Source organism: Hippopotamus amphibius, chromosome 9 (genome assembly GCF_030028045.1).
Source record: "Hippopotamus amphibius kiboko isolate mHipAmp2 chromosome 9, mHipAmp2.hap2, whole genome shotgun sequence".
In the NCBI taxonomy this organism is placed as follows: Eukaryota; Metazoa; Chordata; class Mammalia; order Artiodactyla; family Hippopotamidae; genus Hippopotamus; species Hippopotamus amphibius.
This window is the reverse complement of record NC_080194.1, coordinates 125199775-125224165: the sequence shown is the minus strand read 5'-3', so window position 1 is coordinate 125224165 and position 24391 is coordinate 125199775. Positions and strand designations below refer to the sequence as shown.

Here is a 24391-nt window from a genome sequence, read left to right as displayed (position 1 = left end):
CCACCTCCCAGAGCAGCCGAGCTCCCGCCTCGTCTCCCGGGCAACGCCGCGGCCCCGCCCCGCCATGGCGCCTGAGGAGAGCGCGGACGTCGCGCTCCTGCTGCGGAGTTTCGAGCGCCGCTTCCTGGCGGCTCGCACGCTACGCTCCTTCCCCTGGCAGGTGGGCGGCGGGGAGCGAGGGAGGTGGGTTGGGGGAGCTCCGGGGGGTCACGGTGGGTCGGAGCTCCGGGCTCGCGCCCCCGCCCTCCCCGCCACGTGACGGCCTCCGCTCCCCAGCGGGTCCTGGCAGCACATCCGGTCTCCCGGGCATCGCTGGGCCCGCGCGGGCTGGCGGCGGAGAGCCTGAGGTCCACCTGCGCGCCCTTGCGCACCTCCAGCGCTCGACCTTCAGTTCCCTCCTCCCTTGGGCCCTTGCCGACCTCCGCTGCGTTTGCAGAATGAATCCCACGAATTGAAGGAATGCAGGATTTCCTCTCAACTCTCTTCTTCGCTGGGTTTTTAGGGACATGGACAGTTCGTGATTTTTTTTTTTTTTAAGCCGGTTATCATCCTGGCCATTGGGTAAGAGATGCTGTTGCTCATTTAAGCAGCCAACATCCACAGGACAGCGGGAGACCACGCTGCGTTGAGCTCAGTGATCAGGTCACAGACCCCCTCGGGCACGGGTCTTCTCACCTGTGCCAGCAGCATTGAAAAAAGTCCTCTCAGAGGCAGCTGATGGAAGAGACAGGGAGGTACAAAACAGTCCAGAAAAGAGACGAAAGAGCTCACCTCCCTGCTCTGGGTGCCTTCCATTCCCACACAGGCATGTGGCAGAGGTAGCAGCTTCCTTCTGCCAAGGCAGGGGCTCTAATGACACTGCGTCCTTTATAATTCATAATTCATGTGCGGTGAGCTCAGTGAGATGACTCAGTTTGGACATGCATTCCTCCCCAGGTCTGCCCCGTCTTAAGAGTGGAGGTTGGTCATTTGTGTTCTTTCACTGACATAAGACATTTAGCACTTTGGGAGATTATTTCCTGTCAGAAAGGAATATGCGCATTTTTTAACCCCAAATTTAAACCTTCATAACAGCATCCATGGGGCCCAATTCATATCGACTGTTATTGTTCATGGGAAATGAGTGCTTACGCAGCACCAGGCCCCTGCTAAATGCTTGCTGAGGCTCACTCACAGCGCGTTTGCCGTGGCAACTATTACTGTCATTGATTTGACTAGAAAAGAAGTTGAGAGCAGCACTGGAGAACCCAGACCTGGGAGACAGATAGCCTGCTTTGAATCCTGGCCCTGCCCCACCCCACAGAAGCTATGTGACCTTTGGCAAGTGACTGCGTCTCTCTGTGTCTTCATACTTTTAGCTTAATCTCATAGAGCTGTTGTCAGGATTACATGAATATGTGGGGGGTGTTTTTTGTTTGATTTTTGGTTGGTTTGTTTTTGGCTGCACCATGCAGCATCCAGAATCTTAGTTCTCCAACCTGGGGATGGAACCCGTGCCCTCTGCAGTAGAAGCTCAGAGTCTTAACCACTGGACCACCAGGGAAGTCCCAGGAGTACATGAATATACGTTAGCTATTTTTGTTCTATCACCAAGTGTTTACAGAATGCCTTCCTTAAGCCAGGCACCAGGATCGGCAGCATACAGACAAGGCCCTGCTTGGATGGGAGAGCCAGAGAATAGACTAGTAAACGAATAAGTGAGAAATCACGGAGATATCACGGTGTCCGTAAAGTCAGTAAAACAGGAAAATGTATCAAATTAGGAGAGTCGGGAAGGCCTTCCAAGGAGGTGACATAGGAGCTGGAACCCGAACAGTGAAGCAGCCAGCCTGCTGTGAGAAGGTCTCGGGGAGCCCATCAAGCGTTAATGCCATGGCTCCCCCCATAATTCCTGGCTGACCAGTTCAGCCACAGAGCTGGTCTGTGACCCAGGTGAGGCTAAGCTGCCAGAGCTAATGCAAACCAAGAGTCCGTCTTCTGACATTCTTTCTCTGATTCATCCAGGTGTAACCTGGAACTTCGCAAGGTCAGGCTTTCAGCTGCCTATAGCTTCCACATCATTTGACCCCAGGTCCCTGGGGAGAGATCACTTAGCACTTTGCCAGCATGTCCTATTGCATGTTTAATGTTCCTGTGATAATGCCCTTGAGATTTCTCTCTCTTCCCCCCTCTCTCTTTGGGTAGAGCCTAGAAGAGAAATTAAGGGACTCATCAAGTTCTGAGCTGCTGCTGGATATTTTGCAGAAGGTAAGAATCACAGAATCACTGGAACGCATCACTGGCCTGATTTGCTCATGAAGACATAAGAGAAGCGCGCTGGATGCACCTGTATCCTTTAAAAAGAAAGACACTGCGTCTGTGTGTGAGCATCTCAGACAGCTCCAGCTCTTTTGTTTTCTTAGATAAAGACATCAGAATATACAACAAGCTGCATGATAGCAGGGAATCTGGGGATTTTTTTTTTAAACCATCCGCAGAGAAAATGGAGATGACAGCTGTAGGAACATCTAGCATTTGCTAGCTGTTCAGAGACTTTCTTCTTTACATTTAAGGGGAAAATAATCAGGCGAGTTTTGCCCACCCCTGTGTCTTTTCTACTTGTGGATGGGCCCCTGCTTTTTGGAAGTGGGGTTTGGACTCTGAGGCACGTCTGGGTGCAGGTAGAGGCAGGACCACCACTGTGCTTGGCCTGTCCCACTCTGCCTGCCCCTGGCCATGTGGATCAAGTGTAGATCACACTGCATCTGGGCTCTCTACCCTCTAAAGGGTCATGAATCCTTCTGAAAACCTAAAGGTGTGGACACTACCCCAAGAAAAAATGCACCAGAAGAGTACATTTTGTGTACAAATGCGCAGAAATCACACACCCCCCTCCAACCACCAATCCCATCTAAGGAACCATGGTTCAGTATTCCGGTGTGGAGGTTGAACCAAGAGTATCCATCTGACCACCACGTGGAGAAGATGCAGCTGATCTAAGGAAGACTCCTGGGGGATCCAGCGGTTTAGGACTGTGAGCTCAGGGATCTGAGGCCATTGCGATGCAGTCTGCTCTGATTTTCACCCTGAGGTTAAAACCTAACACCAGCCAACTAGAAAGCTCCTGAAGATTTTTGTGGGCATTTTGTTGCCCTTGAGTAAAATTGCACCCCTCCAACCAACAGGCCCCATGGGACCCAGTCCCTGCTCTCACTGCTCCCTGTACCCTGCCCCCCTCTTCCAAAATGCCAGGCAGGAACTGCCTCAGAGCACGCGCAGGCTACCCACCTGCCTGGACTCGCTCCCCTGCTCTTTGCTTCTCTAGGCTTCGGCCGAAGTGTTGCCCTGAGAGCCCCCCTCCCCCTCCACCATATCCCCTAGAGCCCCCACCTTCCTGTCGCAGCCAGCACAGCACTCCAGCGGGGTGTGAGCTGCAGGAGGGCAGGTGCTAAATCTGCCTTGTTTGCACCTTTTGTGGCTCTCACCTCCTCCACGGAGCCAGACAGTCCCACATCTGTCCTCACTACAAGTTCTAGTTCCTGCTGGCTGCTCTGGGAAGGGGTATATCCTAGTCCTGCTCTAACAGAACGCCACAGACTGGGTGGCTTGTGAACAACAGGAATTTATTTCTCAGTTCTGGAGGCTGGGAAGTCCAAGATCAGGGTGCCAGCAGATTCAATGTCTTGTGAAGGCCCACTTCGTGGTCCACAGAGAACTGTCTGCTTGCTGTGTCCTCACATGACAGAAGGGGCGAGGGAGCTCTCTAGGGTCCCTTTTATAAGATCACTAATCCCATTTATGGGGGCTTTACCCTCATAATGTAATCATGCCACAAAGGCCCCCACCTCCTAACATCATCACATTGGGTATTAGAGTCAACATGAATTTAGAGCGGACACAAATATTCAGTCTATAGCAGGGTGTTAGCTTGAGTCTGTATGTCCCATATTCCTGCCCAGGAAGGACATTAGAAACACTGTCATGGTCTGTACCACTGTAGTGGAGAAATCTTTTTATAAAAGGGCTTATGTCATAAACTCTTTAGATGCATAAGGGTCACCAAGGGCCAGAATTCCGGGGATCAGGTAACTAGGGTTTGCCCTATATTCACTTGAAGCTCATGGGAGACGTAAGGCAGAGTCTCTCCAGCAACCCACACTGTGTTCCTTGTCACAGACCATGAAGCATCCTCTGTGCGTGAAGCACCCACCGTCAGTGAAGTATGCCCGGAGCTTTCTCTCTGAGCTCATCAGAAAGGTCAGTGATGAGCACTGTCTATCTGGTAACCAGGATGTCTGGGACTTGGCTGGCTCTCCAGAAGTGGGCTTTGCCTGTTGGAGCTCAGATCCATCCTATGCTCTTTGCCTGCTCTGCAGACCCCCGTATAGCAGGGGGCTCCCTAGGCAACTGCTCCCAGCTGGGTTCCACCAATGAGAAGCCATGGAGGGCAGGAGGAGGGAGAGGCCAGGGTATTTCCTCTGTGCTTTGAGGGGTCTCCAGCAGTGGCTGCATCTCTTCTGTGGTCCTAGTCCCCCCATGGAACCTTCCCACTCCTACCAGGCAGCCACTGAGTGTGGGAAACCCTACCTTCTCCTTCTGTCCTGCCAGCCCTCACATATCCCATTTCTGCTGCCCTACACTACACCTCACCCTCACCCTCTCTACACCTCTTTGAGGTCCTCCAGGTCCCCCCACCAAGTGACCTATATTAAGTCAATCACATCTCAAATCCCCCCTCCAAATTTGGTGAAAACCCTCCAGCCAGTGTTTACAAGTCAGAGTAAAAGCAAACAGGTGGAACCTTGGTTTGATTCACAAGGGTCAACTTAATCCTCTTGCTGAAGCGCCCTCTCTGCCCGTCCCCAGCATGAGGCTGTCCACACGGAGCCTTTGGACGAGCTGTATGAGGCATTGGCGGAGATCCTGACAACTGAGGAGCCCACCCAGTGCCACCGGAGCTACCTGCTGGTAGGAGACGTGCACCCTCCTCCACACACACAGTTTATTCAGGCTCCAGTCAGCTTCACGTGGGTTCAATCCTGACTCCTCAGCTGTGTAGTCTTAGATGAGGCCAGTTAAGCTTCCTGAGCCTCAGTTTCCTCATCTGTAAACCAAGCACTTCAACAAATAACACCTGTCTCATGGGGTGGCTGAGGTTAAGTGAGGTAGTGCACAAGAACTGCACAGCAGTGACCTGGTGCTCAGACCTCAATAAATATTTGGTGGATAGATGTTACAGGACAGCAGTCTCTTCCCCACTGTCCACTGCCACCATCACCAGCCCGACAGATGCCATGGCCCTCTCACTGGTCACCTGGCTTCTTACCCCACAAAATCCGTTCTGCACACAACAGTTTTTGTTTTGTTTGTTCTTTAACCTTTCATTATAAAACACAGAAAACCATGCAAAAGAATTAGGTAAGCGAATTGTTGCAAGGCGGCTACCATGGTAACTGCCAATCTGGGCAAGGACTTTAATAGCCAGCCCACAAGGCCCCCACCTGACCCGTCCCCCTTCCAGCCCTCCCTCCCTTTCTGAATAATCACTCTGAGGTCTTACCACTGCCATGTGCACCACTGGACACCTGCGCGTAGTATTGCCCGTTAACTAGGTTAGGACCTGGCTCAAAACCTCCGTTCTTCCGCAGGTCCCCCCAGCTCCTTCTCTTCCTGAAGGTTTGGCTTAGACAGCTTTCTGCAGCACATACATGGTGCTGTTCAGCTTGTTCCTCCGTCCTCTGTTTCCCACAATTTGGTGGCTGGATTCAGAGGCCCACTTGGATGCTTGTCTGTTTGCTGTCTTTGGCAAGAACACAGCATGGGTCCTAGAAGGCACATCATCTGTTTTTTTATCTTCTTCATGGTAGCACTTATGGATGCTTAAAGCTTAGACTCATTAATTCATTAGAGAATGCAAAAGGGTGATTTTCTGATTCTATCATTTTGTTTTCATTCATTAGCTGGAGAAATTTTATAGGAAATGCCTTCTTTCACCTGTATTTGGTTACCTACTGATATAGCTCGTAGAGGAAAGGCAGGATACAGACTTGATTCTTTCCTTTTCAAGACAGTGAATTGGTTTCCTGTCATTCCCAGCAGGGCTTTAATCCATTGCAAATCATGTCATTACTGAAGCTCAAAATGTGCTATTTTGAGCCACTTGAAATAGGCTTCCGAGTCCTTTGACATCACTTCATAGTTTTTGTGCTCTACTTTATGTCAAGCTTTTCTAGACTCATCTTGTATATTTCCTGCCCCAGACCTGGAATCAGCCATGTCTTAAAGAAGCCCTCGTTTCTTTCAGTGGGAAATGATATTTAGAGACCACAGTCTGGGCATTAGGGATGATCATTGCTGCTGTCTAGGCCTTTCCGTGGACCTAGGATATGCATGGAGATATATATTCATACTTTTTAAGAGAAAATACCTCATGAGTCCTTATTGATGTTTCTGATTCTAGGTCAGAACAGCAAGGTGTTCACTGTAGCCTCTTCTGCATTATGTCCCCATCTCCTTCTGCACTGGAAATTCTTGTTCCCGAGAGCACAGGGGATGATGTTAGGATATCCCCCAGCTGCCTATATTGGCTTATCCCATATTACTCATGCAGCCATCTCAGAACAGCAGTGCTAATACCTCCCACCAACTATGGTTACTAAAAACACTGTAAATTTTTATATGCGCCATCCTCATTCTCCCTAGATAGTCATCATAGAGCCGTTACATAGTATTACCACAAACTCAGCAGCTCAAAACAACATTGATGTATCTTCCAGTTCTATAGGTCAGAAGTCAGCTGCTTTCTCTTCTTTGAGTCTCACAGAGCTAAAATCGGGGTGTCTGCAGGACTGGGCCTTGGGGGAGAACCGTTCCAAGCAGTTAGGTCATAGGAACAATTGCACTTCCTGTGGCTGCAGAACTGAGCCATTTCCTTGCTGGCCCTTGGCCCAGGGTTGTTCTCAGCTTCTAGAGGCTGCCCTGTCCCCTGACTCATGGCCCCTTCGTTCCAAAGCCAGCAACCGCTTTAGCTCCCTCCTGCCTCTTTCTTCTGCATCTCCCAGACTTCAGCCCTGATGACTAAAGCAGGCCCACCCAGGTAATCCAGGATAATTTCCCCATGTCAAGTTCTGTAACCTTAAGCGCATCTTCAGAGTCCCTTTGCCAAGTAATGTAAAACAGTCACAGGGTCCAAAGATTCAGGCAGAGACGTTACCAACCACATACCGTAGTCTCTTCCTTTTCCATCTCTACATCGGTCTGTACGTTGGTGTCTCTCTAGCCATTTTGGTTGTCTCAAGTTTGTTTTCAAGCAGTTTGTTTAAGAAGGGCTTGTCAGATGGACCTTCCCAGACTTCTTGCATGTTGATAACAGTTTGAGGTGTTTATACTTGAATCCTGACTCACACCTTCTCTCCCTGAGTCTCTTAAATATATTTCTCCATTTTCTTTGGCATAAGGCGTTGCTGTGCAAAAGCCTGATGATAATTTAATTTTCTTTCTCTTTTATGTCACATGCCCTCTTCTCTTAGATAGCCAAAGCATTTTTTTCTTTAAAGTCGAGTGATTCCATTAGACCATGTCTCGAGGTTGTGATCATTCTGGGTCAGTGACCTCGGATGCAGTGTGTATTCCTGCAATATTCATTTCAAATCTGTTTGGTTTTTTTAGGAAAGCTTTCTTGAATTATAATTTTTAGTATTTGTTCTTTTTTGTTTTCCATTAAAGGTACCTAAAGATGGGTGGCTTACACAACAGAAATTTATCATCTCACAGTTCTGGAAACTATAAGTCTAAAATCAAGGTGTCAGCAGGGCTGGTTCCTTCTGAGGCTGCGAGGCCAGCAGATGGCCATCTTCTTCCTGCGTGTGTGTCCTATTGTCCTCTTCCTTTAAGGACACAGTCAGATTAGATTAGGGTTCCCTTATGTCCTTATTTTAACTTGGTTCCCTCTGTAAAGATCCCATCTTCAGCAATTCCCTGGCAATCCAATGGTTAGGACTCTGCTTTCACTGCCGGGGGCAGGGGTTCAATCCCTGGTCAGGGAACTAAGGTCCCACAAGCTGCATGGCACAACCACGACAAAGGGAAAAAAAAAGACTTCGTCTCCAAAAAAGGTCACATTTTGAGGTGCTGGGGGTTAGAACTTCAGCATACAAATTTGGGGGGGAAACGACTGAACCCATTACAATCTCTTTCTTAATTTCTTTTTGATTTTTAAAATTTCACTCCTTTTCACCTATTTATCTTAAGGGTTTATCTGTTTTTATGTTTCAGTTTGTTGTTAGGCTCATGCTTTTTGGAGTAGCCTTTATTTCTGAAATGATGTTTTCTGTGATTTTCACACATTTCTGAGTGTTTCTAGTGGCCATTCAGCTCTCGCCCCAGGGGCCCTCACACCCCCACTACTGGAGCAGGCAAGTTCTTTCCTAGAAGGGCCCCTGCATTTCCAGCGAATGCCTATTGGCACTTGGGGTCCCCGCCCTCAGGTCCACCACATGTCCCGCTGCTTCCCTCTTCTGTCTCCACTGACACGTCTGGCTCACGAGGGTTGTGTCACCCACCTGCTCAGAACCCGCCAGTGGCTCCCATCACATTTAGACTCAAATCCTAATTCCTTACGTGATCCACACCTGCCCTGGTCGCTGGATTAATGCGTTCTCCCTGTTTCTGCCCAGCCCTCCGGGGACTCAGTCACGCTCTCCGAGAGCACGGCCATCATTTCCCACGGCACCACGGGCCTGGTCACGTGGAATGCCGCGCTCTACCTGGCGGAATGGGCCATGGAGAACCCAGCGGCCTTCACTAACAGGTGACCTGGGGGCACAGGGCTGGGCACCCGGGAAGTTTGCCTCAGCATGGTCACGGACACAACCCCTTCTCCCCGTCATGCAGGACTGTCTTAGAGCTCGGCAGTGGAGCCGGCCTCACGGGCCTGGCCATTTGCAAGACCTGCCGGCCCAGAGCATACGTCTTCAGCGACTGTCACAGCCGTGTTCTCCAGCAGCTCCGAGGGAATGTCCTTCTCAATGGCCTCTCATTACAGCCAAGCATCACCACCCCAGCCCAGCACCCAGGACATGACACCCCCGACACAGAGAGCCCCAGGGTGACGGTGGCCCAGCTGGACTGGGACATTGTGACGGTCTCTCAGCTTGCTGCCCTCCAGCCAGACGTCGTCATTGCCACAGGTACAGCCCAGCTCAGGCCACTGGAGCGCGGCCTCCCTGCAGCTCCATCTGGCTCTCAGCACAGGGAAGGGGACAGTGGACGCTGCTTGGCAGGAGGAATGAAGGGACTTGGGTCAGGTGGGCCTCCAGGGTGACATCAAAACACAGAGTGTGCCTCCTGGGTGCCCTAAAGCCACAGCCCCCCCCCCCCCATTTGAGACTGTGACCACGCATACACCCACTCTAATGGTACATCCTATAAAGGAACCAGCTCTTCCCAGCAAGGCCTGCGATGAACAGAACAGGCCCCAGGGCACCAGACCTGAGTGACCAGTCTTAGCCAGGCCACAGCCTAGCAGACAGACTTCATGTCCCTCTCCAGCAGCCTGAGGGAGGCCTCTCAGTTGCCATCCAGAACCTAAATGAAATGGCCAGAGCAGCCCCACCTACACCCCTCATTTTCAGATGAGGGCACAAGTGGCCACAGCAGCCTCGTTCTTTCAGGGCCACAAAGAACAGCACGATCCTGATTGCTCTGGATCCTGCGTGCCCTGGGCCAGGCCGAGGGTCAGGGAAGGAGCTCTGGGTGCCCCTCCATCAGCACCTGCTTCCTTCTGTGTGTCCCTAAGGCCGAGGGCTCTGCCTGTGTGTCTCTGTCCTGGGTCTACAAAAATGAGCCCCACAAGGAGGGACCACCCACTCTGATGCAGGGCAGGGCCCTTGAGGGACCCTGTATGGCATGGCCACCAACAGGCCCGTCATCCTCCACCAGGCTCACCCAGCCCCGTCTGGTTGATGGTGCTGTGCTCTGGCCTGGCCACAGCTCTGAAACCCAGGCCCAGGGCAGCTGGAGCACAGAGGCTAAGCAGCTCGTCCCTGCAGGCCCGGCTGGTCCCCCACAGGAAGGAAACGAGAAGTCTGAGGCAGAGGCAGAGTTTGCTTCATTAAGCATCTTCTAAATAGGCCATAGGTGCAAAGAATTGATTTTTTTCTTTTAAAGGAATGCCAGTGAGTCCGGGACATTTTTCATGCATTGCAGTGTCTTTCAGCAGCTTCTTTTCTCTGCTAAGAGTTTTCTTTTTTTACCCCCATACTTTTCTTAGCGTCCAACAGCACGAACCTAATAGAACTCTGCTTTCCAGGCCCTTATCCTGCTGCCATTGTTGGCACAACCCAGAGGCCTCCATCCTGGGGTCCTGGGTCCTGGAGGAGCCCCTTCAAGTAACCTGGGGTTTTCATCGCAGATGTGCTGTATTGCCCAGAAACTGTCCTCTCCCTGGTCGGGGTCCTGCAGAAGCTCTCTGCCTGCCGGAAGGACCAGCGGGCTCCTGACGCCTACGTTGCCTTCACCGTCCGCAACCCGGATACATGCCAGCTGTTCACCACGGAGCTGGGTAAGCCCCGGTCCCCAGGCCGGGCTGCTGTCTCTGCGAGGCTGGCTACCCAGGCCTGCAGGACCACTGTGCTGACCCCACACAGGACTCCAGGGAGGCAGAAATCAGGAAAGTAAAAGAGTGGGGCCCTGGAGACAAACCAGGAAGCCCCAAACCACTATGTGCTGGGCTGACGCCCCCCACCCTCCACCCAGGAGGTCAGCAGAAGAGCCAGGGCCGCAGAGCCAGTGCTCTGGGGAGGAGGAGGCAGCTTACGCAGTGATCTCGGAAGTCTGAGACCAGCAGTCCTACTGTGTGTTGAGGGCAGGCTTTGAGAGCCACCCATCTTTCACTGTAAAACAGAAGATGGTGGATGCCAGGTGGTATCAGGGTAGAGTTCTGGCCACACGGTGGTCAGATGCAGGCTCTGGAGGTGGGTCCCAGGTGAAACCAGGCCACCCTTCTCCAGGTCCTTATTGTACGGTGGAAACACCCACCTCAGAGGTGGAACAGGGCCAGCACACAGGGCACACTCAGGAAAACGGCAGCTGCCATTACTAGATCAGTCACATGGTAAATGGAAGAGAAGGGATGCTTTAGAAAAGAGGATGGGGTCTGCCTGAGTTTGCACTGCTGCCGGCAGGCATTGTTCTCAGACCTGACCTGTGTCAGCCCCTCTAGCACCTGGTAGAGGGGCGGGGAGTGGGGGTATGCGATGCTGTCAACCTCTGTCTCACCCATGAAAATACCAGGGTGTGGGGCGGCTAAGTAGTCACCCAGGTACCCACGGACTGAAGCCAGGCAGCCGGCTCCTGCTCTCCACCCCTCACCCCACAACCCCCACCTTGCGATCCCCAGCACAGGCCTGATCAGGGCTTCCCACACATGACCAGGCAGCAGTGCAGAGCCCTGTGCGTGCCCCAACGCGCCCCCCTCCCCCCACCACACCCAGCAAAGCTCTCCCACGGGTGCCTCTGCCAACAGAGATGACCAACACCCACCCCGTACACCATGACCCACGGACAGGGGTGTTCAGCTTCAAAAAATAAGTCCTCCTTCAGATGCTTACATGAAAAAATATGCACACTGTATTTTAAGAAAGCTGAGTGCTAAACAGCATATATATAGTATAAGCCCATTTTTATTTTAAAAAACTGTCACAATACACATGAGGAAACTCCATGCACACCAATGAACATCATTAACATGTTATACTTGGGCGGCAGGGTCATGACGCTTACACACTGTATGTCTAGTATTTCATTCTTATAAATACTAATTTTTCATTCATAAAAAGCTGACGATAAAACAATCCTTGCCAGAGGCTCATCAGACCCAGACATTTGTGCTTACAGAGAGGACGTGAGCCTCTCTGACACACATCCAGCCTCTGAATGCACCAGACTGAACAGTCAGACACGGGTTCAAACCTCAGCTCCTACTGAGGTGTGCCCGGTGACAGGGTAGCGGCCCAGATGGAGCTGTGACTTTCCAGGGATGCGCATGGCCTGGTGGGTAGACATGGCAAACCTGGCTACTGTGAGCTGCTTACAAATGGGATTCCTGGCCCCACCCCGGAGGCTGATTCCAGGTGTCTGGATGGGGCCTGGAAATCTGTGGTCTGTACACTCCCACCCCCAGGCCTGTCCCAAAGCCCCACACTGATAGGGTGGTGTCCCATCCCCAAACCCCACCATCCTGAGATGTGTATGTTCTGCTTCCAGGCCAGGCTGGGATCCCGTGGGAAGAAGTGCCTCATCATGACCAGAAACTGTTTCCTTACGAAGAGCACTCAGAGATGGCAATTCTGAAACTAATGCTGTAGATTTACAAATGGTTTTGAGGAATAATGTGAAAATTAAATCACTATCCTGCAAAGAATCTGATAAAACTTCCACTGGACTTGAATATTTGAAGAATGTTAAATTCTGATTTGGGAACCACAAAATGTTTTAATAAAATATAAACTGTTCAAGCGTGTAGGTACTCTTCTCTGCCAGCTGGCTTAGTTCTTAAGCAAATCACCATAAATCAGAAATGAAATTTTTGGCTCAGAGAAAAGCATTTCATTTGCAGAAATAAAAACACAAATCATGTTTTCCCTGAACCTGCACACACATCCCTCGCGGAGCCAAGCCCAATGCACACGGGGCACATCTAACTGCCCCTGCAGGGCGGTGGGCTGTGGTGCCTGTTTTCAAGGCAGGAATCAAAACATTAGGGACACAACCAGGCAGATGCTGGGAAAAGCAGACGCCAGGAGACAGAACAGGGACAAAGCCATGCTGAAGTTGCCACAAATGACAGAAAAGTCATAAACTGGGGGAAAGAAGACTCATAAGACAGAAAGAGGAAAGAGAGAAGGGATTCAGAGCCTCCAAAGAAACAGGCTGTGCCAGTTTCCCAGGCCACAACATCCTGATTAATAGTAACTTCATTCCCCGGGCAATACCCACTGCCAGCTTTTCAGCTGCTGTCCACCAGGAGGCGCTGCTCTACCGAGTTTGCCCAGAGACAGGCCAGCAGCAAAGGCTGCGAGGAGGGGAGTGGGCCGGCTCCTGGGGAGGAGAATGAAAGGCAAGGCAGGGTGGGTGTCAGCGTGAGGGTCTCTCCACATCGTCCAGCACAAGACATCTCAAGGGTTTCGGTCGTTGGCCTGAGGGGTCACGTGTCCGTAATCAAAGGGAGCACTGTCTGCTTCCAGCTCTCATCCCAGCGAAGCTGCTCTGACTCCCTGAGGTTCTTGCGGAACTGGTTCAGTTTGCCAGCAGGATCGGGAAACTTTGAGAAAAGCACCTAGAAGACCAGAACTTACCTCATCACCACTTTCCACCCCCACCCCAGATCCCACCTGAGCTGCCCCTCCTCCCCAGCAGCCCAGGCTCCTGCCGCACCCCAAACCCAGCTGCCAGGCCAATCACTCTGCCAAAACCCCCCTCCTTCACGGCACTTCCAGAACCACCACCAGTGTCCTGAGGTCTCCAGCGGGACTCCCACTCTGGCCCAGCTTCCACACCAGACCTGGCTAAGTAAACCTTCTCAACAGCTTCTAACCCCGATGTCCCCAACCCAGCAAGCCCTCTCCCTCACCCGGTGCAGGGGAGCCCTCACACCCCAGCCATGCTCCATCTCTTGCTCTGCTCTGACTTGACAGCACAGCCAAGCTGCAGGGTTCACCATCCACACCCCATGCCCTGCGGGCAGCCCCCGCCTCTGCCTCTGCCATGCTCTGCTGTTCCTTCCACCAGGAGCACCCACCCCTCAGCCTCAGCCCAGCACCGTCCTGCCCACATGCTGAGAACTAGGTGATGCCTGCATTCTTTCCAGCTCTGCTAGACTAAGGTGTCTGCAGGTGCCAGCCTGTGGGCCACATGCAACCCTCCGCCTGTCTTTGTAAATAAAGTTTTATTGGAACACAGCCACACCCTGTCATTCACAGACTGTGGATGCTTTCACGTTACAACAGAGTTGAGCAGTTCTGACAGAGACTATGGCAAAGTCTAAAATATTTTCTTTATGGGCCTTTTTAGAAAGTTTGCTACTCTTGATTGCAACTGTGAAGAATGATGACATATTACTTTTTGTAATTCTTAATACTTTTTGTAGTAAGAAATAAGGATCCATTAAAGACACCCACCCATCTCATAAGGTTGGTCCAGGAAGCTCCCTCACTCCTCACTCTCCGTTCTCGGATCCAATCACCCCCTAAATGGCACACAGTCCCCCTGGCTCTAGTGTCACCTGTGTGGTGTGAGCTCCGTAAACCCAGACAGCAGGTGGGACGAGCCCTGACCCCTCCGGGGCCTGACTCTGAGATGGCTGCTCCCCAACCCAGACCCAGCCCAGGCCCACCCACCCAGGTGCAGAAACAAGGAGTTTCCAAAACCCTACAAGCCACAGTGTGGGAGCAGACACACTACCTGCAGCTGAGCTGCCAGCTCCTCTGCGTCCTCAAACACCAGGCCGTTTTCCCCGTGTTTCACAAGCTCGTGTAAGCTGCAGAGAGGATGGCAGGAGGTCTGAGAGCTGCCCGGAGGAGAAACAGAATCCTGGGTGCCCATCTGCTCCCCCTCAACCCCATGCCACCCGCAGGCTAAGCTGGAGGTCAGGAACAGTCATTTTGGTTTCAAGGAGCCTGTTCTTCAATTTGGTGTCTGAATAGAAAAAAGACCTAGAAGGATACACATTTTTTAAAAATCCAAACTGATTCAGGGAAGGAGGGGCAGTAAAGGGACATTTGGACTTTTTGTGGTCTTTTCAGTGAGAACGTGCTTGAGAAGTTCTGCATTTTTTTCCTTAATTCCACAGCAGAGAAACCAGGTAAAACACAAGCCCGCTGGAGGCTGGCTCAGAGGTGACTGGGGGGTTGATCCCAATGTGATCCAAACCTGGGGTCTGAGATCCTGGATTTCCCATTCAGAAGCTGCATCCTCAGTTCATGGTGGGGCCACTGTTTCTAGAACCTCTTCTAACACTACTCTCCAAACACCCTCTCCTGCCCATTTTTGCCAGGAAGAGCAGAGACAGAATTACACCTATTTAACTGATTTGAATCCAACTACGTTAGCTCAGACAAAAGGGACAGAGAGAGAAGTAAGTCCATGTGAGTTGTCCAGGCAACTCCAGCCACCATTCCACCCCAGGAGCACACCCCATGAGGAGAGTATCTGACTCATAATTTTTATTCAGCGTGAGTTCTAAGTGGAAGCCACCACATCTGGTGGGGCAGCCCACCCACAGGGACCACAAGGCTCCTGCTCCCTAGGGTGGCCAGGCTGCACAGATGGGGAGGTGGAGCCCTCCAGGGAGGTTTCTTGGGCAATTCTGACCGTGCTGGTTCCCATCCACCCCGCCTCCCCAGCCAAGCTGCTGATTAGAGAACCTAACCCGGGAGGACTGGGTTTCTGCTCTTACCACCGGAAGCTCACGGCGCACACGGGCAGGCAGCACCCGAACATGTCCACCACCTTCATGGGCAGGTCCAGGCTGCTGGAGGACCGGTGCAGGCAGACGCCCAAGTCCGCAGACCCTGCAGGGCGAGGGGGAGGGGGCCATCAGTGCTGGCCGTGCAGCCGGTGACCACACGTCCCGCAGGAGTGTGGACCCAGGCCTGCAGGGAGAAGTAAGAAAGGGGTAATAACGCCCCCAACCCTGCGTACAACTGCCTGGAGTGGGCCGAGCAGCCTGGCCTGATGTGGAAACACAGAGGTGCTTCCCACCTGCTGCTCCTGGCCACTCAGCCCTCTCTGAAAACTACCTGCCCGTCACCAATGTTTCTATTTAAATTGACTCCCTTTGTCTCCTTAACCGTGATTTATTTTAAAAGAAGCCATAGCAATGATCGCTTAATGGGTTCTGAGTTTCTGCTTGGGGTAATGAAAATGTTCTGGCAAGAGACAATGGCAGTGATGGCAAAACACCATGAGTGTAATTAATGCCACTGAACTGCATACACTTAAAAATGGAAAAATGGTTAAAATGGCAAACTTTGTTATGTGCCTTTTATCACAATAATTAGAAAAACAACCCAAAGCAGACCCAACAGAACACTAGCTGTCACTGTGAGTTTAAAGCCAAGGAAGCAACCTCACGTCACTCAGTGCTGCCAGAGCTCCTGCTTTCAAAGGCTCCCCGCCCGAGACAGCTTACTGGCTGCTGAGACCTATCGGCACCAAGCCAACAAGCCCTCCCCGAGGGATCAACACAGCGAGAGATGGGCAGCTGTTCTCACTGGGAGAGTCCACACTGTTTAACTCGTGGTCTCTGCACCTCCCAGTCTTGGAAAGTAGCCCCAACCCAAGCCTGACCCAGCCTTCCTGCCCAAGGGAAAAGCAGGACTGAGTGGAGAGCATGGAGGCTGAGGGCACTGGACGTAACCTTGGCAAAAAGGCAGGGAGGGGCTGGTACACCAGGAAACAGCCTGGTCTCCAGGAGTCCAGCCAGGGCCCATCCCAGCCTGAGGCCTGTGTGTACAGGGCCCCTGAGCAGAGAATGGCGTTAAATCTTTAAAGGGTCATAGAAGCAAAGAACATGCAAAAGAAGCTGGTAAAACATTTACTATCTGGCCCTTTTCAGAAGAACTCTGTCCCCTGCCTTCGGGTATTCCCTTGTAAACCCCAGCCCTCTCCCTGCAGGCCTCTTACCTAGAAGCAAGGGGTAGTCCTCGGCCTCTAGCCACGGGGTACAGACCTGGATGTGCTGGAAACGCTTCTGGCAGATGAGGCGGCCGTAATAGTCCTTCAGAGGCCCTTTGCCTTACAGAGAAAAACGGAGTCACTGCACTGGGCCCCCCCCCCAGGCCCTGTCCCACAGCCCCAGGCCTGAGAAGCCCCTGCCAGGGCACGAGCAGAAGGCCCACACTCAGCAGCTCCAATCAGGCCCCCATCCAGAAACAACCCTCCAGGGGTGTGCATCCTGACCACTGAGGCCACGGCCCTGCCCTCAGCAGGCCTTGGGCTGGGAATGCAGCTGGAATAAACTCTGGCCGGGCACCAGAGTGCCAACCCATATGGCTTCTCACAAAGACTGTCCCTGTGTCCCGGCCAGCCCCCCAGGCAGTGTGCAGTGGCGGGCTCCTGCCACCCCTGGGGGTCCGGAGACCAGAAGGAGGGAAGTGTCCAAGGGGGTGGTGGCTGGCCCAGGACCCTCCTCCTCCAACCAAACCTCCTCTGCTTCTCTCTCTTAAACTGGGCTATTTTGGACACGGTCTTACAATGGACAGTGGACTCATTTAAAACAAAACAAAAACAAGATGCGCAGACACCACTGTGAAGTAGAAAGCTCAGTATCTCTCAGGTCGCACTATCTGAGATTCAAACCTAGACTCCGTGCCCTGCCATGAAGCCCTTCTGAGCCTCAGCCTCCCCCCTGTCAAGCTGGCGTAGAAAACCATACATCAGAGTTGGGGTGAGGGTCAACGAGACAATGAACATCGCAGGCCTGACACGGGGAAGGCCTTCCGTCCCCTCCACCACCCCACTGAATACAGGAACAGGGATGGTCCCAGGTGGGTACCTGTTATAACACACACCAGAGAGGGGAGGCTTTCTCCATCGTCGATCAGCTGTTCAAACTCTGTGTTTAGGAAAATAAATATATGATAACCAAGACCACGTAGTCAGGTGAGTGAGAGGCTGATGGGAGGGGGGCGGGGAGAGGCAATCCCTTCTCCTGGAGGCGGCACTTCAGAGCCAGGCTGGTCACTCACTGACCCAAATGGGAACTCGGGCCTGCCACCTCCACCCCGTATCCTCGGGCTGGCCCACCCAGTGGCCCTGGGGTCAGGAACACTCTGCTGAGGACACCACGCGAGGCCGGGCGAGCATCCTGCAACTCAACAGCCCCAGACAAGCCCAGCTCCAGATCACAGCCACACACCTACTTTCTAATGCTGCCAGCAAGATGGAGAAGTCTTCATCCTCTATGAGAAAAGAGAAGAGAGTGTCAAGGGTCGGTTTCTAGATGCCTCCCCTCCCAGTTCAACATGCTCCCCTTTCTCATCAGGGCCCCGAATATGTGTGGAGCGCAGGCCTGGCTGGGGTGAGGAGAACACAGGCTCAGCCAGGTGCTGACATAAGCCCCAAGTGCCCAGGAGCATCCTAAGACCTGTCCAGCTCGTGCTGCTGACCAACAGGGCCGGCCGCCCAGCAAGGCGGGTCACCGTTCCGCTCTGGGCATCCCATTCCGTGAAGGCCGACCTCTCCGTGCCTGGGTCCGAGGGGTCTGAGCTGAAGGAGCAGAGAGAGCCTGTGAGCTGCCACAGAGCAGGCCCTCAGGCCTGTGACCCCTCCAGCTGCCCCCAGGTTACCGAAAGGAACAAAGACCAGGTGTGAGGAGAGCCACTCAGAGGGGCTTCCCTTACCCCAGGAGACACCCAGAGAACATACAGGTACACAGACCCCACCATGGGGTCAGGAACCCTGGCAGGAGGGTAAGGACACCCACAGCCTAGTGCAGGGCAAACACTTCCTTAAAAGGCCATAGAGTAAACACTGCAGGCTTGGGGGCCATACTGTCTCTGTTGCAAAGCTCAGCTCTGCTCTTGTAGTGTGGAACCAGCCACAAACAACAGGTAAATGAATGAACGTGCTGTGTTTCAATGAAAGTTTATTTATAAAAGCAGGCAGCAGGTCTGCAGCTATAGTTTGCCAACCCCTGGGTTAGTGGATCCCCAGGTCAGCACCAAGCATAAAACAAGGCAACTGAAAGCTGAAGACAGCAGACTTACCGGGCCCTGAATGCAGAGTAGGTGCAGCTTAGCTTCATAAAGAGCTGGTGTTGCAGGTCCAAAGGCGTCTCTTTAAAGAAAGATGCTGGCTTGTCGTAGACGGTCACAGCTCTGCAACAAGATCATTGGGGGCTCTAGGGAGGGGCGAAGAAAAGCCTAAGGAATATAAGACCCAGAAGGATCCTGAAGAAGAAGGGTGCTTGGGGATCCAACTCTCAACAACAATAAGCTTTAGAATTACTTGGGGAAGCACAGAGAGAAGTTCTAATACCAAAACTGCCTGGACCATCTGGCTGGCTGGGAAAGAAACTCCAGTCTCCTCCTCCCTCTGCCTCCCCAAACCAGTATCCATCTCCCAGACCCCTGGGAGCCCCTGGTGCCTAAAACATGACACAGCAGCTGGGAGTCAATGGTGCCAGGAGGGACCCCTTGAGTCCCAAGGCCCCTACTTGATGCCCCAGTTCTCTGCCAGGTCTTCCCGCATCGCATTGGTCACACAGAGGTTCAGGTGGGACAGGCGTCCACAGAACTTCTCATACCTGAAAAGAAGCATCAGTGGTCAGCCCAGAGCTCCAGGCCAGGCACCACCACCCCAACCGCCATGGGACTCGACACCTTCTGACACAAAAGAGGCTGCAGAGCTGGGGTCTCCCAAATCAGGTCACTGGTGAGGTACCTTCTCAGTGTTTGCACTGAGTTCTACCACCTGTACTATTATTTCCCTCACGCCTTTCTTTAAATCAGATTGCTTTTCAGCTTAAATACAATTACTTTCGAGGGAAACCATATATCACTACAGAAAGGAAAATCCAGTCTCTCCTGCCATAAAACAAACAAGAAATACAATAAAGGCCTCGTTATTGAATCTCAGCCACACTGCACTATTTCCTGCAAAGGCTGTGGGGCTGAGGCTCACTCCCAATGTGTTACAAATGGAGTTTAGCAAATGCCAGAAAGGTATTATCAACATATTAGCTCCAAACTGAGACTTGAGCCCTGGTGACAGGGCAGAACTGAAAGAGAACTGGAAATGAACAGGGTTATTTCACATGTGCGTGTACCACAGCCTGTTCCTCACTCAGGATGCAGCGAAAGCTCTGGAGCTGGACTGCCTGGGATGGAATTTTGGAGCTCACACGTATTAGCTGTGTGGCAAGGACGGGAGGGCTCTCAGCCTCGGTTTCCTGGTGTGTGAAAAGACAGTGATCACAGGACACCCTCACTGGGCAGAAGTGGAGTATGAATGGGATAAAGGCTTGGCAGGAGGCCTGGCATACAGCAAGTGCTCACTGATTGCTGCTGTGACCCCACCCACAAATGACCCATCAGGGAAAAGGCTGCAGCCGGCCGATGGCTTGAGGCTGCAAGTCCACACCAAGGCAGATGGTATAACTCAGGCTCAGAACACACATTGTTTCCTCCTCCAGGTCCAACCTGCTCCCATGGCCCTCCTTCACTCTCCCCGTCTCAACAGCTGCAGCAGACTGTGGCCCACGTCCCCATCTGCCAGCGGCAGTCCCCAGTTTTCATTTGGGGATCTGGTCTGTGTGCACCTTGGACCCCAGCTCTCCAGCTGAGCACTTGTCCCAAGCCTGAGACAACAGGGTACTGAAACCCCCCCAAGCTCACTGGGGGTCAGAGGACACCAGGTGAGCAAGGGCCAACCACAGGCTCTCTCCACTGAGCCTGGTGGGGTGGGGATGAGGGTGAGCGCCTCCCCGAACCTGAGAAACACCTCTAGGAGGGAGTTTGGAGAGAAAGATACGAGCGGTTCTGATGACACCCTTTTTGAGCTCAAAGTCAGCCATTTCTCAGGACTTTCCGTGTCATGGGCCAACAAACGCCCTCCCTTGCTCAGGCCTATTTCTATCACTCGTCACCAGTGTCAGCCCAAACCCCCAGCCTTGCCCTCATCCCCACAGGGCACACGGGGAATCAGCTTCCCCAGGTCCCCACAGTGGCTCTTCTTCCCACCACAGTTTGGGGAAGGTGTCTGCACCCTCCTCCCAGAGCCTTACCACTTGGCCAGCAGAACGAGGGGATGGCCTGAACCATGCACCAGACCCATAATGGAGTAGCCGTAGTTGTGCCAGTCGATGACGAGCTTGCTCCCACAGAGGCAGCCCGCGAACCAGCAGATGGCAATGGCGGGCAGGCCCGGAGGGTTCTGGGAAGGAGAGACTCGAATGAAGAGGAGGAAACCAGACCACGGTCGAGAATAAAGTGAGTGAAAATAGTTGCAATGTACATGGCAGAGTCAATTATTTTTACAGAGCTCTTGATAGCTGATAAGCAGAAGACCCTCTTCCTCACCAAAAGGTATAAAAAGTCATAGAAATGACCAACCTGAAAAGCCCAAGAGCACTGATATCGAAGGAGATGAAAAATGGAACAAGGGGTGCCTTTTTCACCTATCAGAATGGAAACTCTAAAACACCTAACGATATCTGGTAGTGGTGAGCATGTGGTGGAAGATGCCTCCCTGTTAGGTGTGGGAAAAATTGACCCAACCTTACTCTAGGACTATCCAGTAACACACCACAACATTTTAAAAGTGCACGGACTCTGACCAAGCACTTCCCATCCCAGGAATTTATCCCAAGGAAGAAACTGAACCCATGCAAAAGACATATGTTCACTGACACTCCTCACCATACAATTTTAAAAGTAAAAAAGTCAGGAAGAATCTGAGTGTTCATTAAGAAGAGACTAAATAAATAATTAGGGTACATCTCATATCAGGATACAATACAGTCAATTAAAAGAAGGAGTTTCTCTATGTTAAAAAGCAGAGAATATAAGAGGCTGAGTAGAACTCCAGAACTACAGCGACAACCTGGTTCAAATCCTGATTCCAGCACTTCCTAGCTGTGTGACAATGGGTTACTTACAGAACCTCTCTGGGTCTAGGTTTTCCCATCTCTAAGTGTAGGTAGTACAAGAACCTACTTCTTAGGATTGTTGTGATGAATTCAGTGAGACAATGCATGTAAAACACTTAGATGTGTAATAAGTACAAAATAAGACTATCAGTAAAACACGGAAAAACAGAAGGGGTGAGTATCATAAACAGGATGGACACACCCCATAGGCTCCTACTCGTGTTTTTAAAAGTTTATACACACACATGAACATGCAATTTATTTACTGATTTGCACATTTTTAAAAAACTGGAAGGTAGAGAAAACTGTTAAAACAGTGGTTCTCACAGGGGGAGATGGAGCTGACACGTACCTGGAGAAAGATGTAGGCTGCTGGCTCCCTGCACATCAACTTCCACAGCAAGTGCACTGCCTGAAACACAACTTTGACTCCATACTGGAGAATGTGGGGCCCAACTGCAAGTCAGAAAACGGGTATTACTAGTAAGGGAGTTCTTGGCAGTTTGCAAATTCCCCCCCCCACCCTGCCCTACACACAGATGCAGAGGAACTGGGAGCTGACGGCTTCCTACCTGCAAGTCTCTGAAGTTCTGTCAGACTCACAATCCGAATTCTGTCGCTCTGCAAGAGCTCATCGTGGGGTCTGGAGTCTGAAAACAACGTCCCCTTTAATGTGCTGGGCAAGAGGATCTACTTTAAAGTCAGATGATCCCTGCCCACCCCCAGGCTGAATAGGGCAGAGTGTTTTGGAAACCGCTCTGTGTTCCTCTGTAGCCAGGACAGAGAATGAGGCCAGTTCTTGTCCAGATTCCACTAGATCACCCACAGAGGGAGGGCTGGAATCTTATCCACTTTTACTTAACACAATGCGTGGCACACAGTAGGCATTCAAGCTGACCTAGATTTCCCTGGGTGGGGAATTATCACACCACGGAAAGACTCCCTAGGATGTCTCACTCCACCCCCTTACCCTGGGGCAGCAGACTCTAAACACGGACCAGAGGCAATCAGTGCTATTCCTGCTTTCCCCTGATTTGGGGCAGAGCTACCTTCTAAAGAGGTCATCGTCGGGAAGATGGAGGAGTAGACACCCCTAACTCCGCACTCTGAGGGAAAAAGCTGGACATGCTGCAAAAATGAAGCATCCCCTGCCTGCAGAGTTCTGCATTGAGGGTGAGGAGCGGAGAGCAGCAAGTCGCCTGTCGCCTCAGACAGCCTGACAAGAGAAGCCCCAGAGACCTGCTTACCAGCAGGGGTCACGCCCACCTGGGTTCCAGTCCATCTTTCCACTTACTAGAAGTAAGCGAGATTATGCACTGAGTTCATTTAGCTTAGCACAGTCCTGGCATATGGCAGGCGCTCGACTAAGGCTGACTTGTTCCTAGGGACCCACCCAGCAGAGACAGGGCAGAAACCTGGCAACAGCTGTCGAGGCCAGAATCCCGCTCGTCCAATCTCGGAGAGCAGCCAGAGGAAGGAGGAAAGAAAGGGGCGCCTCCGCCTCGGTCCCCCTGGGGTGGTCAAAGCCGAGGGTCAAAGGCTGAGAGAGCAGCCTCCCTCCCAGACCCCCGATCACTCACGGCAGAACCCCAAGAGGGTCACGGAGAAGCCGCGCTTGGCCAACGACAGTGCGTGGTATTGCATGCGGGGGCTGCGGCCCACGTCGCCCAGCACCACGACAATCACGTGGCGGGCCGCGCGCCCCCACCGCCAGCGCTTCCACACCACCAACAGCAGCAGCGGTAGGGACACAGACAGCACCAACAGGGCCACGCAGGAAGCCGCCATCTTGGCGGGCCGGCAACCGTCACGTGATCGCGCTCCTGGGGCCCAGCTCTGCGCAGCCGCAGACCGAGCCTCCGCGGTGGGCGGAGAGATGGGAGACTGGAACCTGGTTCCCTAAACTGGGGCCGCCCTCCTGGGGAGGGAGGTTTAGTGGTATTAAGGTAAAGCTGTTATTATGTGCGATCTAGGAACATATTTTCTTCTAAGTTCTAAGATAATTTCAAAATATTGTGAGATAACAATTTGGATGAAATGCATAAGCCTAATGTTGAGTAAAGAGGCCAGACAGCCAAAGTGCCGACTGGCCTGTTCAGAGGCGTGACCAGCTTTGGAGGGTCGGGAAGTGAGGGGGAAGGGGCCACTGGAGAGCTGGTGGGCGCTGTCGTTGTCTGTTTCTTGATCTGGGTGTGGTCCATTTGGGAAAATTGACCAAGCAGCAAAGATTCCTTTTTCACGATGTACGTTGTACTTGAATAAAGCGTTTAAAATATAAAGTGTGTACCTCAAAAGCTGGTACAAGAGTGTAAAGCAATTATATTCCAATAAAGAGCTTAAAAAGATACAAATTAAAAAATAAAATAAAATATAAAGAGTGAATTCCCTGGTGGTCGTGGTTAGGACTGGTCGCTTTCACTGCAATGGCCCAGGTTCAATCCCTGGTTAGGAGCTAAGATCCCACAAGCTCCACTGCAGGGCCAAAAAAGAAAAAAGGGGGAAAAAAGAGAGGGGAGGGAGGAAGATGACAATGAAGGAAGTAAAAACCATAACGATTTTAAGTATCCATTGTAAGAAGGGAAAATTTCCCCACTGCCCCTCCTGTCTCACCTCCCAAAGTAACCACACTAAAGAGTTTTGTGTGGGTCTATGTGACAGTGTTTTGATTTTGAAAGCAGTCCCCTTGAAGCCACTCCCCTACCCTCACCGTGGGAGCTGCCCCAGAACCTGCAGTTAGGCACAGCAACCACCTGGGGGGGGGGG

The 24391-nt window shown here is 52.1% G+C and overlaps 2 protein-coding genes across 10 annotated transcripts; one reads left to right on the top strand and one right to left on the bottom strand.

Moving 5' to 3' along the window:
- The first annotated feature begins 29 nt into the window (after positions 1 to 29).
- Positions 30 to 12488, top strand: EEF2KMT (eukaryotic elongation factor 2 lysine methyltransferase). Of its 5 annotated transcripts, XM_057749971.1 has the most exons (10): positions 89 to 160; positions 503 to 561; positions 1219 to 1320; positions 2185 to 2247; positions 4156 to 4236; positions 4846 to 4947; positions 8655 to 8788; positions 8872 to 9167; positions 10391 to 10540; positions 12244 to 12488. In XM_057749971.1, exons 5-10 carry the CDS (start codon positions 4159 to 4161, stop codon positions 12342 to 12344), a joined length of 861 nt encoding a protein of 286 aa, XP_057605954.1. In that variant the 5' UTR covers positions 89 to 160; positions 503 to 561; positions 1219 to 1320; positions 2185 to 2247; positions 4156 to 4158; the 3' UTR covers positions 12345 to 12488. The 5 variants fall into 5 exon arrangements, with proteins under 5 accessions (XP_057605952.1, XP_057605953.1, XP_057605956.1 ...); XM_057749970.1 differs by lacking the exon at positions 503 to 561 and having other exon boundaries at positions 56 to 160; XM_057749969.1 differs by lacking the exons at positions 503 to 561; positions 1219 to 1320 and having other exon boundaries at positions 30 to 160.
- Positions 12488 to 23421, bottom strand: ALG1 (ALG1 chitobiosyldiphosphodolichol beta-mannosyltransferase). 5 transcript variants are annotated; one of them, XM_057749963.1, is made up of 13 exons: positions 23209 to 23421; positions 22201 to 22278; positions 21981 to 22084; positions 20765 to 20913; positions 19196 to 19285; positions 18747 to 18857; positions 18125 to 18246; positions 17901 to 17939; positions 17534 to 17593; positions 16663 to 16773; positions 15434 to 15548; positions 14440 to 14545; positions 12488 to 13315 (listed from the first exon to the last, which is right to left on the bottom strand). In XM_057749963.1, exons 1-13 carry the CDS (start codon positions 23414 to 23416, stop codon positions 13184 to 13186), a joined length of 1425 nt encoding a protein of 474 aa, XP_057605946.1. In that variant the 5' UTR covers positions 23417 to 23421; the 3' UTR covers positions 12488 to 13183. The 5 variants fall into 5 exon arrangements, with proteins under 5 accessions (XP_057605946.1, XP_057605948.1, XP_057605947.1 ...); XM_057749965.1 differs by having other exon boundaries at positions 12488 to 13077; XM_057749964.1 differs by having other exon boundaries at positions 14440 to 14515.
- Positions 23422 to 24391: the final 970 nt, after the last annotated feature.

What these genes read in the sequence shown, in the direction of transcription:
- EEF2KMT (XM_057749969.1), top strand. Translation starts at nt 65, where the DNA reads ATGGCGCCTGAGGAGAGCGCGGACGTCGCGCTCCTGCTGCGGAGTTTC. An exon ending in GCCACCGGAGCTACCTGCTG is followed by an intron (nt 4,948 to 8,654) that starts GTAGGAGACGTG and finishes GTTTCTGCCCAG; the next exon opens with CCCTCCGGGGACTCAGTCAC. An exon ending in CCAGCGGCCTTCACTAACAG is followed by an intron (nt 8,789 to 8,871) that starts GTGACCTGGGGG and finishes CCCGTCATGCAG; the next exon opens with GACTGTCTTAGAGCTCGGCA.
- ALG1 (XM_057749963.1), bottom strand. Translation starts at nt 23,416, where the DNA reads ATGGCGGCTTCCTGCGTGGCCCTGTTGGTGCTGTCTGTGTCCCTACCG. An exon ending in TCTGGTGTGTGTTATAACAG is followed by an intron (nt 16,774 to 17,533) that starts GTACCCACCTGG and finishes TTTCTCTGTAAG; the next exon opens with GCAAAGGGCCTCTGAAGGAC. An exon ending in TGCGCCGTGAGCTTCCGGTG is followed by an intron (nt 14,546 to 15,433) that starts GTAAGAGCAGAA and finishes TCCTCCGGGCAG; the next exon opens with CTCTCAGACCTCCTGCCATC.